This window comes from Gobio gobio (assembly GCF_949357685.1).
Source record: "Gobio gobio genome assembly, chromosome: 19".
Classification (NCBI taxonomy): domain Eukaryota; kingdom Metazoa; phylum Chordata; class Actinopteri; order Cypriniformes; family Gobionidae; genus Gobio; species Gobio gobio.
In genome coordinates this window covers 38,584,039-38,609,368 of record NC_137112.1, presented here as the reverse complement: position 1 = coordinate 38,609,368, position 25,330 = coordinate 38,584,039, and the positions used below count along the sequence as shown (strand labels likewise).

The 25,330-nt window shown below is 39.9% G+C and overlaps 1 protein-coding gene across 2 annotated transcripts in view; it reads right to left on the bottom strand.

The window, feature by feature from the left end:
* The window catches only part of sipa1l2 (signal-induced proliferation-associated 1 like 2), a 77,301-nt gene that overhangs the window by 31,075 nt on the left and 20,896 nt on the right, over positions 1–25,330 (bottom strand). For both annotated transcript variants that reach the window (XM_079844795.1, XM_079844794.1), the window contains exons 2-4: positions 3,825–5,549; positions 3,555–3,682; positions 2,478–2,666 (exon numbers count right to left, since the gene is read on the bottom strand). In XM_079844795.1, coding sequence (XP_079700921.1) covers positions 2,478–2,666; positions 3,555–3,682; positions 3,825–5,196 — 1,689 coding nt within the window. In that variant the 5' untranslated portion in view covers positions 5,197–5,549. The remainder of the gene's footprint in view (positions 1–2,477; positions 2,667–3,554; positions 3,683–3,824; positions 5,550–25,330) is intronic.

Genomic DNA, 25,330 nt, shown 5'->3' with positions numbered 1-25,330 from the left:
AGAGTATAGAGGTGCGATGAAGAAATGGACAAAGACGGGGACTCAAAGCATAAGACAAGCAATGATTTTCTTTCATTTTCACCCTAAGTGTTGCTAGTCACAGTTGGTAGCATCTCAGACGGGTCAAGTGGCCCGTTATGTGTGGCTAGGTGGTTGCCATGGTGATGTTTTCTCTGGTTTTGCTGAATAATTTGCCTTGAAAACTAGTTACCTCCCGTCTGAGCGCTGGAAGGGCAGACAATAGTTGAATCATTATTTTACATTGAGGTCCTCAATAAGGTATTCGTTGAACTTGATTGATTTGAGATGACAAAATACCACTTGAAATAATTACTAACATTAATTTGAAAACTAACTGCACTCAATGCATTTATTGTTCTACAGGGTTACTGTTCAGATTTTCCCCTCTGGCGGTCGTGTGGCTGCAATATCGATCAAGACTTTAACTGCTGCTCAGATTCCATTCAGTCAGTTTACTGACACAACTGCTCATCGCTCTGTTCCACTCTCGGCCTGAGAAGTCCGGGTCTGTCAATAAGTAATTGGATCTTTGTTTTTATAAAAGGTTCCTTTAGTAAAACACTGTGTCATCCTGACACACCTGCAATTTGAACCCTCAAACGGAAATGTTGTAAAGCCATCAGCAGCACCTGATAGGCGCCTTGCCCAAAGGAACTAGTTTACAAGCTCAATCTTGCGTAAGTTATCAAATGAACAACAGCTTTTAAGGACGTCACATCATCAGCAGAGGTTTAAAACATCTGCTTCTGGTTTTATCAGTATGCATTAAAACTAAGCGAATGGGACGTATGAAGGATATAATTGATGGTTTCTTAAACCCCCACTTGATTATGTCTTAGTAATTACAAGCCTTGCGGACATGTACGGTTCACAACATTGTACATTGTTTGCAATGAATCATCACGGAGAATGAAGGTTTCTTCCCTCCTGTCACTTTGTGTTAGCCAAACTGTCTCTTACTGTCCAAACGGTGGTACGATTACGTTACAGCTTGCCTGTATTGTGGGAAATGCTTATTGTTGCACTTACAAAAGAAGCATATTTTTGGGTTGTTACCATAAAAAAAGTTAATGGGCATATTATATTTAACATCAAATTTTATATTAAAATTTCCATCTGCATAAGGGAAACAGTATACCTTATGTCCTGTAACTGCACTATTTCTTTTACAAGATGACATTAAATTAATGAATTAAACTTCATTACTTTCAAAACTTAATTTGAAATGGTCATATAGCATAACAAAAATAAATTAAGACAGAAATATTCCATGCGGTCTCTCTTTTAATGTGAGCACATCATAAAATGAATAGTTCTGGTCTTGTATGCTGACTGGACAATACAGCAGGTTACATACACATTTCTGCAAATACATTTCCATGACTTTTGAGGCAAATATTTATGACCTAATGTTCCATGTATGACCTAATGTTCCATGAAACAACATGTAAAAGAAGAATAAAAATCCATGTTCAAATTTCAAATCACAGCATATCTTAACTAATTAATGACAAATGTTTATTTTGTATTAAACCATATAGCTTATTTAAATAATGCTGACACATGAGTAAGGGTATGTTTACGAGACGTTGTCGTCTGTTTTTAGTAAATCGCTGTCGTATAAACATAGCAGTAGACGGTTAGATGAAATACTGTCTCTCCCTCAGAACTCCACTTTCTAATTGATGTTGGTGTAAGATGATGTTATCTTCATTTCATAATTTTTTTTAGTTTATGTGGCTGATTTAAATCATGTTTGACTGTAGGTGCATTCACACAATGTCGTAATTACCGCAATTACTTATTTTCAACTTGTAAACAGTGTTAATGTTCTCATAAAGCCCCCACAGCTTGTAACCCAGATAACAATATTTGGTTCCTAGAATGTTATTTTTAAAGGTTTGTTTTTGGTTAGCCAGGGAAGTTTTCTTAACGAAAATAGAACGTTAGTTTTTGGTTTGTAGAACATTACTGTAACGTTCCCCTGACGTTATCCTTTAAAATTCCCCTAACATTCCCGGTTATCCTCTAACATTATCCTCTAACGTCCCCATACGCTATCCTCTAACGTTCCCCATTTGTTATCCTCTAACGTTATATTCTAATGTTACCCTAATGTTATCCTTTAACGTTACCCTCTAACATTCCCCAGACATTATCCTCTAACAACCCCTAACGCTATCCTCTAACGTTATATTCTAACATTATTCTCGAACTTTCCCCTAACGTTATTCTCTAACGTTCCGCTAACGCTATATTCTACTGTGTTCCAGGTGTGCAAAAATACACAATATAATAGCAGCTATGATGTGCTCTGTAATAATTTTACATCTTTATTTATATGTCATGTTAGCTCAAGGTGGTATTTACGGTATTTAAAAAAGTAAAATCAAATAAATTATCTACACACTTTCTATGTGTAAAACTGTCTGTAGACATTTTAGTACTGTACTTACCCCCTGCTGATCCAGCTTCAGCAGTTGTTCAGGGACTTTAGGTGAGCTGGTGGCCAGTCTGAGGCACTGAATGTTGACCTCGGGAACTACGTACTCCAGCACCTCTTTAAGAGGGAGACCACGAGACGTCCCATGCTTTGCCGTGGAGGGGACGGCATCCTCCATGATTGACCCTCTCAAAGTGGTGAGCTAAAGTTGGACAGAGTGAAGAGAGTGAAGTTCATATTCAGAGAAAAGAAGGAAAGAGTTCACATTGTTGGTGGAACTGAGCAAATGTATCCATTAAATGAAATACACAGCACGCTCGAATTCTATTACTGAACAGATGGATAAACCATTCTAGTCTCTTAAATGGCAAAGCACTCTCTAAGAGTGCCTCGTCTATGGTGCTGAATCCAGCGACATGCCCTGCCAACCTTTTCGATGAATAATTGAGTTCAACTAACTGTGGCGAATGCTGAAGTAACGCTTTGGCTTTTAGCAAGACGGCCATTGTACGCTCAACCGCCAATTCAGCAAACTATCCAGTCACCCTTAGGAAAACCCCTGGCAGGCCGCATATGAAAGATCTCTTGCCATTTTGAAAGCCTTACTGGTTGGGACTTTTATAGCATCAGTGGTGAGAATCATGTAGTACAGTGAGGTAATTTATATCACCATACATGGAAAAATCAATAGTACACCACAGACATCATCCATCTTGAGCTGATTTCCAAAACAATCAATGCTATTATTGAGGTAGCTCTGATTTGTATTCAGAGGGGATAACGTAAAGGCTTTGGGAAATACACTTAATGGGAATGTGGAAATCAATTATAAATTAATGAGAAGTCCACTGACTGTCTGTTTAAAACATGCAGTCGACGTTATCAGCTTATTTAACATTTTATTGCACTTATGCAAAACAATATAAATGAATGAAAAAATTATAATATAACAATAATAATATCAAGTTTTGGACATATCTGCCCTTCCCTTAATTTAAACCCCTGAACTTGACTGGCTCAAAGACCAATAGATCTACAGGGATCTGTTAAATGATGTGTGTAAAACAGTGTTTTATAGGTGCCGTCCTACCTCACTGGTCCTGAAGATGACCCTATAATTATACTGTGGGCCATCCTTCCCCTCCTCCAGCTTTTCTCTCCGAATGCTAACAGCAACCGGGCCCAAGTTCTCATCAACACCGAAGTAGTTCTGGTGCTCTTTCAAGAAAAGAGAATAAGAAGGGGTTGGCGACATACAGTGAGAGATACAATTTATTTTGATTACTAAGTGAGATAATCAATCACTATAGAGCACTATTGCGTAGACCCATGAATTCAAGGTCTAGTTTGTAAAACATACCTTTATTGAAGAAGAATTTGTGAAAGTAGTAAGCACCCATGTCAATGTGCTCAATGATGTAGCGTTTGATGCAATCCCGTGGAACAGCATAATTTTCACGAGAGGCATAATTCTCACGGGACATTTCCAAGACAGAAACCCCCGCGTTGGTGCAGTGTGAGCTTAAAGAAGACTCAATAGTATAATTGTCACCCACATTGTTGTGGGGTCCACTGTTTGGTTTGATGGCACTCAGTTTCCTTTCACCTTCACCACCAACCTCATTACGGAAGTACGGGCAGGTCAGCACCAAACCATTGCTCTTCCCATCCCCTTCGTCAGGATCGGTGCAAGCTTTTAGCCCAAGTTCCTCACAACTGTCCAAAGGGGACTCACACATAGGCAAGGGGTCAAGGCTGTCCATTCCCCCACCAATTTGGTGTTGGGATGCTGCAGAAGCCCCCGTGGTAATATTCTTACGACGTGCTAAGTCTGCACGATTAGTCACAGCCTCGCTAATATTAAAAAGCACACTCTGGACATCATAGTGGGCGAAGCATCTCTGAAAACTCAATGGACGACCGTGCCTGCTACAGTCGTCGTGTTCGCCAAGTTGCCGCTGCTCACTTTTCATGGTCTTTAGCCTGCGGAATATGGACGTCTCACACTTTTCAGATTTCTGCCGCTGTAGGAAGGACTTCTCCCTTTCCCGACTGTAGAAGAGCGAACTGTCCACATAGTCCGAGTAGTTCGGAATGCAGAGAATGTCCCCCCGAGCAATCTGCGCAGCAGTTTGGAGGCTTGGAGAAACGGCGGTCTCCGGAAACCTACGGAACTCCGGAAAGCTATGTGGAGGAGGTGCGCTCGGTTGCTCAGAGAGTTCCGGCTGGAAACCCTTAATATTGCCAAAAAAACCTTCATCGGGCAAACCCTGGCGATTGATCGAGGATGTGCTTCCATACTCCCGGTGCAAACAGGCACCTGTATTAGGGTTGATTGCTGTCTGATCCATGTCCTCCGCCCCTATATCACTGATGGTGACATCACTGTTGCTCCTCTTCTGGAGAGCGTGCTGAACTTTACTAGGAGAGTGGCTCAGAAGGTCACCAAGACCATATTTTGCCTCCAGAAAGCTGGGATTGGGAGGAGAACCCGGGCTTTGTTTGACCGCATCTTCCACTGATTGACTGGGTTGTCCATTCTGGAAGGTCGTCATTAGGCTGTCGTACCTGGGTGGTGGACCGTGGCCATCCTTCTTCTGTGGCCAATCTGACACTCTTGCACGTATGCCCATCTTGGGCACTGCTGGTGTTCCTTGAGTATTTGCGCCAGGAGGCCCCATATTCCCATTCAAGGCTTGAAGCTTTTTGGCAAATAGATCATCAGTCTGCATCTCTGAGGTGAGGCACTTCTCAAGCTTCAACGGCCTCGTCTGCTGTATCTCTGGTCCTAAAGTTAGGGATATTCATACCTGACGTTAAATTGTCCAGAACAGAAATTCCAACTCCAGCATTTTACGCAATAGCGAAGGAGCTTGACGACGCTGGGAGAAGTCTGTGAATGATGGCTGACCCACGTCAGGGTGTTCAGACCTATGGGTCTGTAATCCATAGGAGGAGAATGAGTCTCTTTATCTCAGTTTCACTCTCAAGGACAACTGCTCACTCCACAGGAGGGCAAGCAGGAGATACGGTCATTTCCCAGGCATGTAAGCTTAACAAAGCCAGGTGGGATCTCTCTGATGCTCTGGAAAGAAACGAGAAAGAGAGAGAGATCATTAGAGAATCCATTTGGGAGGGAGAGATACCAATGTGACCTTGAAAGAATGCAAAGCTCTCAAAATCCTCAACTGAACAAAGCATCAGCAAAAAGGCCAATTAATTTAATAAGGGGTTGAATGTCTATTCAGAAAGCACCTTTCTTTTTCACAGGAATGCATGTCATTCATCTATATAACAAATGTACAACTTTGTGACCTTCATGCACAATTCGAGATAAACATCTAAATGAAAAGCATAGTGATCTATGCACGCTACTTCCTGTGATGAATAGCAGAACAGATTCAAACCACTTTCTCTACAGTGTAAAGTCATAATTATATTCATTGCTATTATTTCAAGCGGTGTTAAAAGAATTTTAAAAAATTTGTTTCATTTACATATTTTACATTTGAAAGTACTTGACAGATGTCCATCTTTTTACAAATATCAAACAAGATGCAAATTGGTGTATTTAATCATAATAAATAGCGTAAAATTTTACAATAAAAACTAAAAATGAAAATGATGGTTTTCCAAATTAGTTTTAAAATTAAAGATCTCCCATTGAGTTTAGTCAGTGGTTCTCAAATGGAAAAGAAACTGCTAAATGTAATTAACAAAATGCAATTCATTATAAATCATACTTTGCTAGGACTGCAAAATAAATATGAATATAAGTATGTCACTTGAATCTATGCCATTTGCACTTGGCTTAAGAATTTAATATTTAATTTTAAGAACATTTTCGTTTGATTTTAGTATTGTTTTGGGTCACCACTGGATATCCAATGTAAAATCTAGGTCTTGCAGCAAAAAAAACCTGATGAACTCACTGAGACTGCCTTTCAGTGAAAGAGCTTTCCAATATTATATCATCCAAAAATAAAGTACTAGTGAGAGCGGAAAAGGGTATAAAATTACAGTACTGACAGACGCCGCCACGGGTACATGCTGTGAAATTCGCCAACCTAAAAATAATCCTTTGAAAGGCAAGCTGATTAAACTGCCGTTTATTAATAATGTGGTTTGGAAGCACGGTCCTGTCTGTCTGTTACAAACAAACTGACCCCAATACCTTTAACCCTCCTTTTGAAATAAACACATCTTCGTGTCAGCATAGACAACAGCTGTATACCACATTGAAGTTTTTCTTTACCCATCTAGAGTCTTGAAATTCACTGGATTCCGCGCTGTGATTTAATGTCAACAAGAAAACATAATTGACCTTTTTTACTTTATACATGTGTTCTCTTGTGCACAATTAATGGGTGCATGTTATTCCAAAGAAAACAATTGTTTTTGAAGTCTTTAAATCATAATATAATAGCCTGCTCCTTCTCTGAAATGACTTTCCTTTTCAGTTGACGTCTAGATAGAGCAAAGGGGGAAATCTCTGTAAAACATTCATCAAAAGATACGGCATTGACATTTGGACAAAGGCACAGAGCCACACATGTTCATCCCCAGGGGAGATGTGAGGTATTATTGCTTTTAAAATGTGGATATAATCAATAGGTTGGATATAAAAAAGCGACGATATGTATCATTGATATGATTCGCGATATAGAGTTAGTTTTATCCAAGGCTGAACTTGCTATATTAATAAGGTATAATTCACCCAAAAATGTAAACTCTGTCATCATGTACTCACCCTCATGTTGTTCCGTTTAACTTCTAAACACACATGAAGATGTTCTTTATAAAAACTCAAAAGATTTGTCCCTCCATATGAAGACCATTCCTCTCAAACTTAAAAGATCCAATAAATGTCATAAAGGCATCATAAAAATAACTAATTGAGTGTCTAATCCAAAAAAAATCCAAGTCTTCTGAAGAGACACAGTGGCTTTATGTGATGAACAGATTTACTGTAGTAAACATGGACGTTCAAATGAATGTGTGACGCGTGAAAACAACATGAGAGTGAGTAAATGCAGAATTAAAATGTTTGGATGAGCTAAACATGTTAGGGAATAGTCATTTGGACACGCTACCCCTACCCTAAACCTACCCTTAAAACGATGTAAATATTTAAAAAATAAATATTAAATATCGATGTGTGCATGCACAGTAAGACCTGGTAGGACAATCTGATGGTTAGGATGAAATGAATGACACTTAAGCCAGAGAATGTCTAATATGGCGAGAAGTTTCACTCTCACTGAACTTCCGGCTTCTGAACTGGTTGCAGTTCCTCTCTGATTCCATATGAGGGCGCTCACAGGACGAGTGCAGAATGAATGGAGGTCTATGGCGCTATACCAATAAAAATCCACTTTTCTCAGGATATAATTTTTTATCTAGTAATTTGAATGTTGTATTCGAAAGGAAATGCAAATAAATTACACATTGCTGGGTGTTAGATTTTTTAGAGTCACTTATTTGCTTTAAAAAGTCTTTTAAAGTGTCAATGACGTCATACACATGTACGACCAGAGATACTGCTTAACGGCAATCCTTCAGTCGCTCTGGTGCTTTCGCGCTCTGCACTTTCTTTTCTCTCGAGGCATCGACAACACAGCTGACACAGGTAAATACACGTGCTAGAAGAGTTTTTGTTTTGTTTGTTTCTGGTCCCGCTTCAGATGACACGATGCCATCAAGCGGGATCTCTGGTCGTAATCAGTCCTTCACTGACCAATCAGCGTTCATTAGCAGAATGCTAGCGTGTTATGGACAACAACAACTCAACCTGTAAGAAATCAAAAGGACATAAGTACTCGTTCATTCAACTTTCGACCTAAAACCCATGTTGAACTTGCAAAATCTACAATCATTTCTGAGATTTCTCAACGGCAATCGGGTGAAAGAGACAAATTTAGCCGTCAAGCCCCATTGACTTCCATTCATTTTGCACTCATGGCGATCGCCCCCAGTGGAACTCTGGTGGTACTACAACCAAAATTCTGTACAACAGGGCTTAATAGGGAGTGGGCAGGCTCTCCGTAGACGGGCTCTGCTTAAGCCTTGTTTATACTCGCCGCGGCCGCAAGAGCGCGAGGGTGCGCGCGGCAAAAATGACGTCAACGCGGAGGGGGCGGTCTCGCGCGTTGGCTCCGCAAGACCCCATTTCGCCTGGCGGTGCGCAGCGCATTTTTTGTAACTCCGCGCGCACCTCCGCATCCGAAGGTGTACGATTTTGAGGCGACTTTGTCCGAGCTGGTGCGTCAGTCCCGGCACATTTATGACCATTCCATGAGGGATCATCGCGACAGCCAGATGGCACAGAATTCATGGAAAGTTTGCATTGATGGCCATCCATCCGTCCAACCATCCATTCCTTTTGTGAATAGGACTTTAGAATACATTTGCATTAAGCACCCAGTTTGCACTTGTCTTAAGTAACTGCTTACATTTTCAAAAGCCTACACTAACTGAAATAGAACCTTTGATAAAATAAGGCATGTTTTATAAAAAGTAACTGTACAAAGAGGCTTCATTTAGTACATTAGTTTACAAGACACTTTCTGCAGCATTTATTGTGCTTGTTTAGTGTTAATTTCAGAATGTACAAACAAAATCAGAAATTAGTTGTCATCTTCAGTTAATGCACTGTGAACTAATATAGTTTAATATAGTAATATATATATGATATATATATATATTAGTATAAAAACCATCTGCAAAATTTGGGGGAATGTACTTGTACTACGATCAACGAAACTGTGGTCGAGCCCAACTTGTAACTGTAGGCAACACATTTTTGGTTACTGCCAGACGCAAGAACACGTAGTGTGACGGCCAGTCTCTCTTGTAAAGTTACGGGGCTCATGTGGGTTCGTTTATGTTCCACGAACGGCTTGCGGGACGCCACGTTCACCTGTTCCGGACCGGTAAACTACTTCTTCGCTCGTGCTTTCGACGGATTTAAGAACAATTACTCCAAGTCGCCCCCTGTCGTTTCACAGAATACTACAACGGCGCGCGCGTCGACTATAAACGCCTCGTCCGTTTGGGGGAGGAGCGCGCTCAGTTTGCGGAGCTCGCGCTGCGGAGCCAGGCGCGAGTATAACAGGGCCTTTATAGTCCAAGCGTAAAAAAACTTTTAAAATCACCAAATCACATTCACAAATCAAAGCATTTTAGATGGTTTATTCTTATATGTATAGTGCATTAATAGCGGGAGAGATGGGACATAGTGAGCACCTGCATTGAAAGCGTGAGTAATGCGTGAAATTGAAGTTTCAGTGACATTACTACATTAAACAATATTGAATATAACATGATGCAATCGGGGAATATTTGGGGGTCCTGATAATAATACAATAATAATATAATTTAATAATAATAAAAAAGTAAAATAAATAAAATAAAAAACCTCTTCATTTTGGCTTAAAGTATCGCGATACATATCGTATCGTGAGTTCAGTATCGTGATTTATATCAAATTGTGACACGAGTGTATTGTTACGCCCCTAGTAGTAATCAAAAATTTTAAATGCAAAAGTCAAAAACATTCCCAGCAGCACTGAACATCGGGTTAAACTGAACATGGAGTGAACAGAGAGGGTTAGTCAGGCTAAACTTAGCATCAGGCTTCAGATATGTGCACAAATGACAAGCTATTTCATTATTAAAGAACGCTGTTAAATATTAAAAGGAAAAGCAACATGCGGGGAGGCTCTCTTTCACAAAACAACACGAAACCTTGATATCCTGGCAAATGATGGGATGAATCTCACGAAAACTGCAGAGAATAGTCTAGAATTATTTTCCCACCCATAAAACCAAAGTAATAAATAAGAAATTATAATTTACACACATTTTAAGTGCATTAAGAGGTTTTTTTTGCATTATTTTCATGACAATTATGCACATACTGTCAATTCTCATTACCTTAAAAATATATTATTTTACTTTTAAAGTAGCCTACATTTGTAAAATTCAACTTTAAACATATATCATGATATGATTTATTATTTAATTACTGTAATTTTTTTTTCTACTTTTTCTACAAAATTTGAGAGGAAAATATATGATTAAATTTGATTAATAATAGTCAATGTCAAAGGTCCTAATTTCAATTATGCAAAATATAATCTTGATAAAAAAATAGAAGTTTTAGAAGTTCAGGAGTGTCATCATCTAAAATCTACAACACCATCTTATAGCCGTATTCAGTAACACGCAAGTCTAAACTCACGTCGTAATCATTGAAAGAACATTGAATGTAACTCGCATCAATTATTCACTTCTGACTGTAAACCCTCAGTGGTTTTAAAAATTAATAATGTCAGAAAGAGGTCTGTTTGACCTCCAAGACATACAACATCACTGTGTTCCCTGGGATACAACAAATATCTGTTTTGGGACCATTACATTTAAAAAATAAATGGGAATGTGTGTTATAATAATGTGTACACTGTCTTTAGAGGCATAACCACATTTGATCCCAATAAATAAGCCTTATCCAAAACAAGAAAAGAAAAAAAATAGCACATCAAGTACAATAGCAAAGGCTTGAGAGGACAACAAATTGCACATCTGAAAGGCTCCCACCCACTATCTCCCGCTGGGTTTCAGAGTCAGGCAAATGGCCAATCCTGTCCCCTCGAACACCCTCCGTCCAGCTGCAGTTCCTGTACAGGTCATCGATTACCATTATGAGCCGGTCCCCTGCTTTCAAACGCTTGCTCACATGCACCGTGCCGCCCAAACAACAGAGCTCATCATCACTATCATCGCCCACTGCAAAGACACACTGACCCAATCTATTTAGACAGCTGGATCTATAGCGGGGACTGTGACCACATTGGCCTGTCTATCATTTCCAACAGCCACAGAAGTCAAAAGGAGTCCCTGTCTGCCCAGGGTTTGATAGGGCAGAAGATATGAGAGAATATTTGAACTGAAGGGTTTTTTTTCTCCACTTCCTGACAGACAGTTTTTCCCCCCTCAATCAGAATAAGCAGCTTACATGGATACTTTTGTTTGATAAATCCACAACATTTTGATTGTTTTCTCAGGAAACTGATTTAGTCAGATGTTACTTGAAGTTAAACTACATCACTCTTTACAGGATGATTGACATTGGGCACAGCACAGCAGTCTTTTTTTTTAAACAAATTCTTTGAAATGTGGTGCAAAACAGATCAAAACAATGCTGGCAAGGAGGTCAGCTCACTCACAGTCAGTCCCTGTCTGTCCAACCCTTCAAATAAAGTTTGAGGATTTTAGATACTGCACTAAATCTGTGACACGGACCAGAATTCACAAAATAAAACCGGAAATCGAGGGTAACGTATGATGTCATTAATAGGGGACGCATGGCCTGGTTAAAATGCTTATTTCTATGGATTTAAACATTCTTGGAAACATTTGGGATAATGTAAGTACACAAGTCAACAAAATATATAAGATTTGTCTAGTGGTTTTTGGATATTTGAATCCAAAAATCTTACATATTGTGCCTTTAATTTGAAAAAAAAAATTGTTAATGTTATGTTAATATTTATAATTTAATAAAAAAAAAAACTCACAAATGATTTAAAATATACATAATTTGCATTAGTTTTAGGCCCCACTTTGTTATATTCCATAAATAAAAACACTGAATCATTTCTCTCCATTTCTGCTGTTACTCAGTCCAAATCAATGCTACAAGGTTACACCTAATTGATTATTGCTTCCTGTCCACTTTTGTTTGCTCCTGGGTTTTACTGGAAAAAACACAAGGATGACTTTGAGAGAAGGATTGAGTTAATTGAGCCCTGTAGTTTCGACAGGGTAACTGGAGTGAGCAGACACCTAGTAGAACAAGAAAGTTTTGACATCAGCCCCAGTGAACACCCTACATGGGCACACCCTGTCAAATGCTGTCAAAGGGTTCCAGGCTCTTTCCGCTTCAGCCCTGAGCTCACCTACATTTCTAATTCCTGAGACGCTGCTGTGAGGTCTTGTGTTCTCGTTTCCCTTTCCTTGTTAGGAGTATGGATGGAGTCTCTTTGGCGCTTATGCATTCCAGTGCTACAGGCACTATAACAAGAGCCAGGAGCCGGTGTGCCCTAATGCCTCGCATGCCATGAACACTTCTGGATTTATTCCAAGCGTCGGCATGCAGGAAACCAACAAGACTCTTTCACACGGACAATTCAGCACAGAGTTCCCTAGCACTATCTAAAATACATAAGACAAACATAGATAGATTGATAAAAGTGTTTATGAGTTACGTAACAGATGTATACTATATTGCCAAAAGTATTGGGACACCCCTCCAAATCATTGAATTCAGGTGTTCTAATCACTTCCATGTATAAAATTAAGCACATAGGCATGCAGACGCTTCTACAAACATTTGTGAGAGAATGAGTCGCTCTCAGGATCTTGGTGAATTCAAGCGTGGTACCGGGATATTGCACAGGTGGCAACCTAAGTCCATTTGTGAAATTTCCTCACTACTAAATATTCAACGGTCAACTCTTAGTGGTATTATAACAGTGGAAGCAATTGGGATCAACAGAAACTCAGCCATGAAGTGGTAGGTCATGTCAAATCACAGAGCGGGGTCAGCGTATGCTGAAGCACACAGTGCGGAGAAGTCGCCAACTTTATGCAGAGTCAATGGCTGCAGACCTCCAAACTAGGGATGCGCGGATGGGTTATTATTTAATCTGCAACTGCATCACAAATCTCATCATCCGTCCGCCATCCATCCGCACCAACGTTTTTTTGACCAATTTTCAAAGCCGCACCCGCCCGCCATCCACTGATTGCTTTAAGGTCTATGGCCGAAGCAGGGCGCTGCTGACGATTGTTTCGAACGCCACACGCCCAAATTTAATTAAAATATAATTTTCCGTCACGTCATCCGCCTGATCCGCGGTTTATCCGCAGAGTCCGCGGCTGTAACCACCAACCACGCATCTCTACTCCAAACTTCATGTGGCCTTCAGATTATGTAATATCTATCAATCTAGAAAATAAGTAAATAAAATACAAATTTGTTTTGATTACAAATAAAATAAAAGATAAAAAAAGTAAACATCCCAAGTATTTTAGTGCTTGGCCGATTTATCTGCCACTTTACTGTACATTCAGACATTGGTTATGTCATTTCTCATTTAACCAAATCCAAAATGTCACCTTTACGGTGAAAAACTGAAAGCTAACTCTGCTGCAAACTATTAGGATGTGAATGTTGGGAAAAAGAGAAAAAGGAACGGACCCAATGAGAGATTGGAAGAGAACAATAAACAAACAACAGGCAGGTCTCACACTCACACCGTCACAGGCAGTGTGGGCCCGAGTTGAAAGGTTGGACCCCAGGGGGTGCACTGAGGGGGCTTTCTGAAGGGAAGACAGCAACTGACCTTTACCATTTGGGTTAATATAATTTCCAGGTGTTTACCAAACAAACATGGCCCTCCAACAGTGAGCAAACAGACAGGGAACGTGAGAAAGGGCTGTGGTTTAGAATTGGGTCAGTGTTCTGGCTTAAACACAATAACCCACATTTCCTTCATTTACAGTATGATACAACCCAGATATGACTACTTCCTAAGTATTTTGCAAAGCAAAATGACCCGTAGTTGGCAAGTTTTACGCAGGAATGCAGGCCTGTGTGCCAGAACATGTCAAGATCTTGTCATTTTCACTGCCAGAACTTAACGAGAAGGAAGACCCATAATTTCATGCTAAAAGCTCACAGCTTGACTGCTTCTACACCAATTTGGGAAAAGGCCCTCGATAAGTCAAGTGCGAGAAAATACTTTTTTCCGCTCGCTTTCATGACTTCAGACTCAGCTTTTGGCTTTGACTGACCTGGATAACGTGTATCAGCTGTTAAAATGAGTCAGACATGCGCAAACGCAGACAGCCAGTCAGCATCTGCTAGACTAGACATGACTGTCTGTGATGGAGTTTATGGCATCCGGCCCAATGAGAGATAAAGTCCTCTTAATGACAATCTGTGAACACTATTTCATGTACACACTGTCGAACTTATCAATAACAGCTGGAATCGCCTTTGTTTGACAGATATTCCCTCATTCTCAGCTGGGACTGAAGTGGAGGAGACAGGCGCGCATTATCATTGAGATATTTCACCTCGCAGCCAGTTGGGAGTTAAACATGAGAGACGCCCACCAAATCCCATTTTTCTCACTCACTCTAGGCCATAAACATACTCCATGAAAGCAAGCAAACACAAATGCTTCTAGCTAAATGTGTCAGCAATTCATAACACAACCAAGTACACTTTCTCATGTATGCCACAGGGGCGCTTGCATAAAGCGTTTTCTTACAGCAACAGTTTGAAGAAAATCTTGCTGAGTTAGTTAAAGTTCATTAAACTATCAGCAAATTTAAAGATAATGACCTGAATACATACATATTTATATGTAATATCACAGTGAAATCTTGCGATCTTTAATAAAAATATTAACTTTAACTACATTAAAATGGACAAAATCAAGTCCTGCTCTGCATTTTTTACTTATCCGAGAGGCCGTTTCACTCAGATATTCATCACAATAGGGAAGAAAAGACGACCACAGTTTCTACTTCAAATAGTGGTCGACTAGACATAATCAAATTAAGTGTGTATTGCACTAGTGGAACCAAATGGAACTGCAACCTGTTTGGCGCCACTATTGGTGCTATCAAATGGAGTATACACTCACCTAAAGGATTATTAGGAACACCTGTTCAATTTCTCATTAACGCAATTATCTAATCAACCAATCACATGGCAGTTGCTTCAATGCATTTAGGGGTGTGGTCCTGGTCAAGACAATCTCCTGAACTCCAAACTGAATGTCAGAATGCGAAAGAAAGGTGATTTAAGCAATTTTGAGCGTGGCATGGTTGTTGGTGCCAGATGGGCCGGTCTGAATATTTCACAATCTGCTCAGTTACTGAGATTTTCACGCACAACCATTTCTAGGGTTTACAAAGAATGGTGTGAAAAGGGAAAAACATCCAGTATGCGGCAGACCTGTGGGCGAAAATGCCTTGTTGATGCTAGAGGTAGGAGGAGAATGGGCCGACTGATTCAAGCTGATTGAAGAGCAACTTTGACTGAAATAACCACTTGTTACAACCGAGGTATGCAGCAAAGCATTTGTGAAGCCACAACACGCACAACCTTGAGGCGGATGGGCTACAACAGCAGAAGACCCCACCGGGTACCACTCATCTCCACTACAAATAGGAAAAAGAGGCTACAATTTGCACAAGCTCACAATGAGTCTCGATTTCTGTTGAGACATTCAGATGGTAGAGTCTGAATTTGGCGTAAACAGAATGAGAACATGGATCCATCATGCCTTGTTACCACTGTGCAGGCTGGTGGTGGTGGTGTAATGGTGTGGGGGATGTTTTCTTGGCACACTTTAGGCCCCTTAGTGCCAATTGGGCATCGTTTAAATGCCACGGCCTACCTGAGCATTGTTTCTGACCATGTCCATCCCTTTATGACCACCATGTACCCATCCTCTGATGGCTACTTCCAGCAGGATAATGCACCATGTCACAAAGCTCGAATCATTTCAAATTGGTTTCTTGAACATGACAATGAGTTCACTGTACTAAAATGGCCCCCACAGTCACCAGATCTCAACCCAATAGAGCATCTTTGGGATGTGGTGGAACGGGAGCTTCGTGCCCTGGATGTGCATCCCACAAATCTCCATCAACTGCAAGATGCTATCCTATCAATATGGGCCAACATTTCTAAAGAATGCTTTCTGCACCTTGTTGGATCAATGCCACATAGAATTAAGGCCGTTCTGAAGGGGAAAGGGGGTCAAACACAGTATTAGTATGGTGTTCCTAATAATCCTTTAGGTGAGTGTACTTTGAAAGGCTACACGATTGGCTAAATGGCAGGGCTCGCAAAATATCACTGGTACCTCGTTGGACGTACAATGCAATCTTCAGATTTTGGTAATTTAATTAATTTAACTAGCCCGAATAAAAAATATATTTTTATGTGGAAAATTGTAGAAAAGTCGAAACATCGATCAAAACCATTTTCAAAATCTCAAATATCAACAATGGTATATAAAATAATCAAATTACAATCATCAATACAAATATGCATTTGGTTCTACCTGAACTGAAATTTCTATGAATTTCTTTCTTCTTCATCTTGACCTTTTTTGGCTGTGTCAAACAAACACCAACTTAAATCTATGCGCCTTTTAACATTTTAACACACACACACAGTCAGCGACTTTCGCAGTTTTCTCCACTGCACACCAGATCGACACAAATCTCAGTGTTGAGCAAGATGGTATGGTATATGTAACGCGGAAGTAGGCTGCTTTTAAATTAACATTTATTTAAATGCAAAATTGCATTTCCTTAATAGCCCAAACACAGACTTTACACTGTTTCCATCACTGCAACTTCTTGATCACAAACATTAGGTAAATACATTCAGCCCAAGCAAAGGCTAGGCTTTATTCATTTATGGTCATATACATAGAGCAGCTGTTACACATCACATAGGCTACCCAACACTTGATTTGTCCTGTTAAACTACTTCACTAAAACGCTCCCACGTTACTTGACTTTCCTTCCTTTTGTTTTTAATTCTCTAAATTCTGCAAATTAGTAGGCTACCTGAAGAAATTAAAAAAATTAATAAAATTAAAGTTTTAAACACGTTCATTTTTCCAATAATTATATTGGAAAATTCTTCTCAGAATAATTTCTGTTAAGCTTGTGTATATTTTTAGGTAAAACTGCTAAATTATTAAGCAATTTCTCATGTAGGGCTTTTCCTTTGTGTTTTATATACTGTCCACTAGGAGGTGCTTTGAGATGTTATCCTTGATTTGTTTACAGTCTATGGTAGAGACGCTGTTTTCGAAAACAAAAGTACGAGCGAAAGAGTGATGCACATTTGTTTTGTTTCGTTTTACCGTGAAATGGGAGTATGACATTATAACAAATATAACATTGTAATTAATTGCAGGTGGATGAGAGAGAAATAATTAATGTGTTGATTTTATTAAAGACACTGGTCTTTAATAAAATCAACACATTAATTATTTATCTCTCATTCACCTGCAATTAATTACAATGTTATATTTTAAAATAGCCCGTCGAGCAGGGCCGTGATACATTTTGGTTGCCTGACTGGAAGATACAATAGCCCAGGAACGTCGGGGCTAGCGATTTTGCGAGCCCTGAATGGTAAGCATGTGCACCAAAACTGAATACTTCGGTCTAGGGCTGTAATCTCCCAGTCGATTAGTCGATTATTAGTCGATGCGTTCTGGCTCGACCAAAATTCTGATTCCGATTTTTTGGCCGCGTTCATTTCATCAGGTGGAAAGGACTAATTGCTAATGGGGGTGTTTTCAGAGCACCCCTGTTTCACAGGTAACAGTCTGTCTTCAGAACACCCCCCTTGTTTTCACTTCTTTTGGATTAGCCCAACCCACTGGAGAAGAGAGACAGATTGGCTACTCTGCTGTATAGGCCTATTATTTATTTAATTGTGAGAGCGTTTTTCTAGTCAGTCCTTTTCTACCATGTCAACAAAGACATCGGCAGTGTGGCAGCATTTAAAAAAAAATAGAAAATGGAAAAAATGTTGAATGCAAATTTTGCAAGCAACAGTTTGCATATCACAGCTCGACGACAAACATGTCATATCACCTAAAAACGGTAAGCTAACTTGTCTGCTTTAGGTTGCCCCGTCCCTTTTATTATTGCGCAAACTGCAAATGTATTTCTAGTATTATTTATTGGATTTGGGCACTTTATTATTTTTTTTTTTTTTTGGAGCCTAATGCGCGATGCGCTGTGCCCACTGTTTGTATTCGTTTTGAGCCTATGCTTTATTTTTCAGTTTTGCACTTTATTTCGTTTCTGCTCTTGATCTGGCTTATTTAATAAATATTCCTTTTTTATTAAAGTGGACGTGCCTTTTGTGTTTAAGAGTAAAAGCTTTAAGTTCATAGTCTTTTCGTGTCTCAGCCGCTAAGCTGAGCTGATCCTATGTTCGAGCTACACAGAGCGGCTGAAATTATTATAATACATATGACAAAAACAATTGTCTAAATTATGTTGCATATTCCTCAAAAGTACTTGTGATGATATCACTAGTTGACAACATAGCCTATGATTTCCGAAAATATAGTACTATGATATTGCGCAGGTGCACGTGATGCAAAGCTGTCAGAGCCGACAGACTCGTGTGTCAGACTCATTTCAGTCCAAAATAAAAATGTCAAAAACGATTAAATATACTGCAAATAGCCTACTAGTTTTTTATGTTTATTTATAATTAATTTAGGCAGACAACAAGGCTACCAAGTACAGCGCACAGTGCCCAGCTAATTAATTTTACGTTTTTTTTCCTAACGTCATTTTTAGTCGAAAATTTCAGGACTTCAGCCGACCCAAGATTTTCTTTGGTTGATTACAGCCCTACTTCAGGCTTTATCAACCAGGTGGACATTACCAATGCCAATTATAAAAAAAATTTCAATGATATACCATATAAACAAATGATATACCATGTTATACAGTTTCATTATTTACCATATAGGCCGCCCACTTGCAATATATTGCACAAGCTTTTGCACAGTTGCGTAGTAAGTATCAGGCACACACATTCGCTGTTTTACAAGGAACCCAACTATTTTGGCTAATGAGCTGTGTTAAGGGTAAGTTATCCTAATTTTAACCCATTTAATGTCTTCCATATGACACATCAACCACAAATAACACCAATCTTATGCGTAATGGAACCTTATACGGGGGCATCTTAAACAAGGCCATGAGGTAAATTAACCTCCAACCCTTCAGTCCTTTAAACACCATAAGTCTTGGCCTGGGCCCAAAAGGGCTTATTTGAACAATGCTCATCAGCTAGCAGCTAAAAAAAAAAAAGAGTTAAGAGTTTATGTAAGCCTTTTGTACTGACACAAATCCTCCTTTTCACACACGTCAATGAGGTTTTAGGAACAGTATAAAGGGCGATTCGGCCTTGTGCCTCGTTTAATTAAAATTGGAATAAAATAAAGTTGTTCGGATCTGTGTACAGCTGCAGGGCAAATGACAAACATGTTGAAAGTTTGACAGGAGTTTCGATTCCTGTGGTTCACCTGCTGCCAATACTAAAGGGTAAAAACGCATTCACAAGACAAGACCAGACACAAATAAACATGTGGGAACTGGTTGTTTCGCACACGTATGGAGCTCGACGGCGAGTTTCGACAGCAATCGATGGCATGACTCTAAATACGTCTCTGCTTCTTTAAGGTCAGTGGGAGCAAACAGGCCGAGGGTCTTTCACAAACCTGTCTACATGGTGGAAACACACTGCCTCCTTGTTTCTCTCATTCAAGTCGTTCCTTTGTGGGTTTGGACAGCAGCGGGCATCTTTGTGGAGGCAGCACTGCATTGTGCCCCTGAGCTGAACTAATTTCTTCTCGCGCTCAAGCGGCAACCTTCATTCACCGGGAGTTTCTGACGACATGCTGCACTTGAAAGGAAGGCTGAAAGGGCCTGTGAGAAAACCGAAGCAGCAGGTAGCTTTGGGTGTTGGAGAATTCCGCCTGTCTGAATTGAGGCTGGTCATTCCAGACAGCATGTGGTCCACACCGCGGAGCTCCAGTCGAGAGTGGGAGAGCTTTTTGAGTTTAACAAGCACCATCTGGCATTCTGAGCTCCTCACAGCAGCCGAACACACACACACACACACACACACACACACACTGACACCCTGCTGCACTATCCCCGCCAAATACCTTAACCAGCACACACACACACACACACACACACACACACACACACACACACACACACACACACACACACACACTCACAGCTGAATAAAAAGACCTGGACTCCTCAGACTTAGTAAAAATATGACCTTTACCCAGCATCCCATAGAACTGTGCTTCTCAACAGGTTTCACAGACCCAGATTTTCCATTGGACATCAAGCAACAAAAAATGTCCTTAAAGTGAAATGTAATAAATTATTCATTATAATATTTCATAGTAATTAAACACTGTAAAAAACATATATATATTTCTTGAAGATTATTGAAAACATTTTAAAAGCAAATATTATTTCAGTCTTTGCACTTCAAAATTTCATGTTTAATTCAATGTGTTACTTGCCATTTGTTTATAATTATATAAAAAAATTCAGTACGTACAACACTACTTAATTTTGGCTAGCTTCTACCAAGTGACAGATTAATTTGCAGTCAGACTAAAGCATTTACATGATGACATCTTACATTTTTTTAAGTGAATTCCGCCAGGCATTTGTGTATTTACATTGCCACAATTAATTTAAATAAAACCAAATACAGAACAATTTGAGTCGACCTGTGACGTTAACAATAAAAGTTAAGTGAACATTTTTCAACTTCATTGTAACATTGATGAGTCTATGTATTTTAGCTACCATAACTATGCACGATTTTAAGGTCAGCAGCATTTTTGGTTTGAGTTCATCACCGTTTTCTCACTACAATATCATAAGGACAGACCTGTGATAAATTTCTGGGTCACAACCCACTAGAACCTTTGCCCAAGACCCTACTTTGCCCTAAAACATACAGGGATTTAAAGACACTTTTCTGAAGGCTTCTGTAACATGCAAACTAGCAACAAGCTAAAACACAAGCTATCCTCATGCGAACAAAAGCACTGCCACTAAAATTACATTGACTGATGCAAATGAAGCCATCATGGTGTCCATGATGAATAAAAGACCACGGTTTGTCTTTAATATATTAATATTTAATCTTTTTTGACTGCTAATAAGCAGTGAAGAAGTTGTTTAAAACATTTCAAGATAAAAAGATGCTGCTAAATTACTACTTTTTTTCTACAATCATCCAGACAGTTGTATCACACTGAAATTTTTTACTTTATGAACTGTGTTTTGGACAATGGACAAGTTAGTTGTTGGATGATTCGTCGACCATTGTGAGCTATTTCTAACACCCACGTCTTCGCTACACTTTAAAAAAAAAAAGGTTCTATATTGCACCAAAAATGGTTCTTGGCTCGTAATCATAGGGGAACCTTTTTTAGTGCTATATAGCACCAATTTTGGTGCTCCAGTGGTTCTTCAGCGGTTCTTCAGAGGTTCTTCACCGGTTCTTTGACTAAGGTGCTATATAGCACCTCTGAAGAACCGCTGAAGAACCACTGAAGCACCAAAATTGGTGCTATATAGCACTAAAAAAGGTTCCCCTATGATTACGAGCCTTTTTTTTTTAGAGTGTACACCATCACTCGATGCTTTCAGCAAAACTAAATGCCCAATAAAATGGCACAGAAAGAAAGAAAAAGAGAGTGTAAACACCTCTTTCACTGCTGAAGGACATCTATCCCACTGACGGTTAAATGTAATTATACTGCAGCCATTCCCAGAATTACAGAGCTCTTCATCTAACCTCAGAAAAGCCTACTGAGAGCGATCCAGCACGTTACAAATGTCAAACACAAACAAGAGCAACTCACCAAACAAACCCACATTCTCTTCCCAGCCGTTACAGATACGAATCAAGCGCACATTGGCAGTCATGTCAGGACCGATCAGCTCAATAATTGTGCTTGGAACGGTTGCCCTCCGCCACATCCTCATCGCAGAAAAACAGCTGTAAATCCATCCATGTCGGCAGAAAAGTCCCCAAGGCCTTGGCTTAACAAACATATATTCAGAACCCTGCCAACACCTGGAAACCACACCCAAAGTCTACCTGGCGAGGTGTCATTTCTCACAAGCAACATTTACTTTACCTACTTACTGTGTTGCTCAACCAATCGATACATTCCATGTGTAGGCCACAAGCCTCGCTGATATGGAGGACTGATGCTGGTTACTGATTAAGACAAATGTGTGCAGTGAAAACACTGTTAAGATAAAGAGAAAATATAAAGCGTATATATAAAGCGAGAGAACAATTAAAAGAAAGCCAAACCTCATTTCCTCATCCCCCAACATCTCTCCAGGCCCCTTTGCCCCCTGAACAAAAGCCCCTAACGACTGGTGCTGCTGGCTCAGATTAGCATTTCTATAAAAAGAGGCGGTACCATGAAACTCCAGTTATCGGACCGACAGATAAAGCCGCCCCCCTCTCTTGAACTCAACCCACCCCCCAAACCTATTCAATCCACCTGCATTGATGCAAAGACCCTCAAAGAGGCATAAAGACCACATCTGAGGGTTTTCTACATGCTTTTTTTACTCCTCAATTCAGTTTTGGGGATTATAAAGGGGTGAAAGACAGAATTTTTGAGAGTGACAGAGAGGACAGAGGTGGAATAATCCCATGTACAAGCCATATGCTGTGATGCTGTAAACTCAGACTTCCTGTGGCGGCGAGGGCGAATGGAGGACAATGGCAGAGGGAGACAAGACCTGATACTAACAGAACACAACAGAAATGCTCACACACTCTGGTTTATTTAAAATCAAAAGAGACAACTATGAGTAAACAAAGTAGGTAGAATTCAGCAAACACTGTAAACACTGGGACTCAGTGGTGATATCAAAACTGCTGTTTGTTTGAGCATCCCTACCCAGCACAGCAACACCGGCTCAACCAATGGTGCAATTTTGGGGGCGGGGATATCCATTTTATCAACCAATAGCAGATGGGAGGAGTGTTTCTGCAAACTCTTTGGAAACAGTCTTTAGTTTTCAAATTCGGGTAAATTACACATTTTACCTTTCAAGATTTACTTTTACCCTTCTCATTTATTACATTGCTACTTACTAAATAAATATTTATTTTCAATAAGAATATGAATTTATTTTTAATAACATTTATTTTCAATAAGGAAAAATTATACAGAAAAAACGGAATCCTATCGGAAATCCAATCCAATCGGAATCCAATTTTATCCAGGAATCCAATCTGAATTAAGTATTTTAGAGAGCAATTTAATAAATATAAACTATAAATATATATAATTATAAAACATAATACATTATCTCCTGTCTTATGGCTTACAGCTGTGTAATCTGTTGTCCATCAGCCAAAAATCTAAGTAATAATATTTACTATGCTGCATCTGTTTTCCTCTGTTTACAGGAAATGTGCTATACAAAGTTTGATCGATGGGCCCATACACACAAATTGCAGTGTCAGCTCTGTACACACACACACACAAAAACAACAGTAAAACACTGAACAGCTCAAACTTCCCGTCAGTACAGACTGTGCATCATTAAAATGCATCTAAACAGACATTAATGATGGGAACCGACCTCTGGGGGAAGTTGGACTGAAACCCTAAGCACACAGAGCTGGACGGTAATGCAGAGTGATCGAAGCTCTGCAACAAATACCCACGATGCTTTGCCTCGCTCTGCCTACAGCTGTGCCAAGTCTCCAGAGGAATATTTACACATCACTCTGTCAGGCTAGCCCAATCTGTTTATACAAGTCTAAATGTAAGGAAAGGACACACAGTCCGAGCTTCCTTCTCCCTCTCTTTCTCTCACTACTGTCAACTGAATCAATGGCACATTTGAAGCTGCTTCTGTGCACTGGTGTGGTCTGTAGGTCTCCAGGGCCTTACTGCTTGTTAGGGTCCATGTCTTTCTCTCTCTCTCTTCCATGATGCACTGTTCTGTCCAGGCTCTTTCTTTCCCTCTCCTTAACTCACCCATCTTTATTCTCCCTGCAGTCTGGCTAATGTGCTCATGGATCACTGCAACCGCCTGTGTGCATGCTCCAATGCAAAGTTTCCAGCAGACAAGCCCAGAGCAAGTTAGACTAAGTGAACTGGAGCTACTGGATATGTGAGTGCGCCTCAAAACTTATTCTTAGTTCCGGACCGGTGCTCTAATTTGATTGGACAAGAGGCGTTTCAAAACTCCAATAGCACTAAAGCCCTTAACTGTAATTTGGCATGGATACAAATGCATGAAAAACACTGCAAGAAGTTCTTTTCTTGCCAGTGCAATAAATAAAAAACTACTTGTCTTACTGTATTATGTCGCTTGTTTTAATTATAACCAAGTTAAAGGGATAGTTCACCCTAAAATGAAAATTCTGTCATCATTTACTCACCCTCAAGTTGTTCCAAACCTGTATGAGTTTCTTGCTTCTGCTGAACCAAACAGTTGATAGGCCCCATTGACTTTCATGTATGGGGAAGAAAGTACTATGAAAGTCAGGGAGCACTGGGCCTGTCCGGTTTGTTTCAACTTGAGGGTGAGTAAATGGCAGAATCTTCATTTCAACTATCTCTTTAATAACAAGTGAAAAAAAAATCTGCCAATGAAACAAACAACACTCCTCATAAGGGTAAAGGTCAGTCGGTACGAGTCAAGGCTTGGAAGTACCAGTGTGTTTAGTGTTAAAACTCAGCTGCTGTGGGATACTGTGGCCGCACGCCAGCGAGATGCCAAGCGTAACTGCTTCCCGAACATGTTATTAGCTGTTTTCTGAAATGTGCACTTGCACAGTTTGTTGTTGTTAGTTAGTGGTTTGGGGTCTGTTTTACCCCGTTACCAAGCAACCTCTGATCTCATGCCTCTTTGATTGACAGCACATTTCCCCTCAGCTGGGTTACTATGGTGGAGAAACCTGGTTTGCCATTTGTCAAACCAAAGACAAAAGACAGAGATAGCTAAAGATGGGAGAATGAACATGTAAAGACATCACCACATATTGATGGACTACTTCCTACTATCCATTTCTCTGGGTATGATTTTCTGGGCTATCACTTTCCAATGATGCATACCAGGATGTGGCACAACCACAAAACATATGGCCACAGTATGTGTATGGATCTTATATTCAACATGAAATGGCATTAAAAGTCAGCA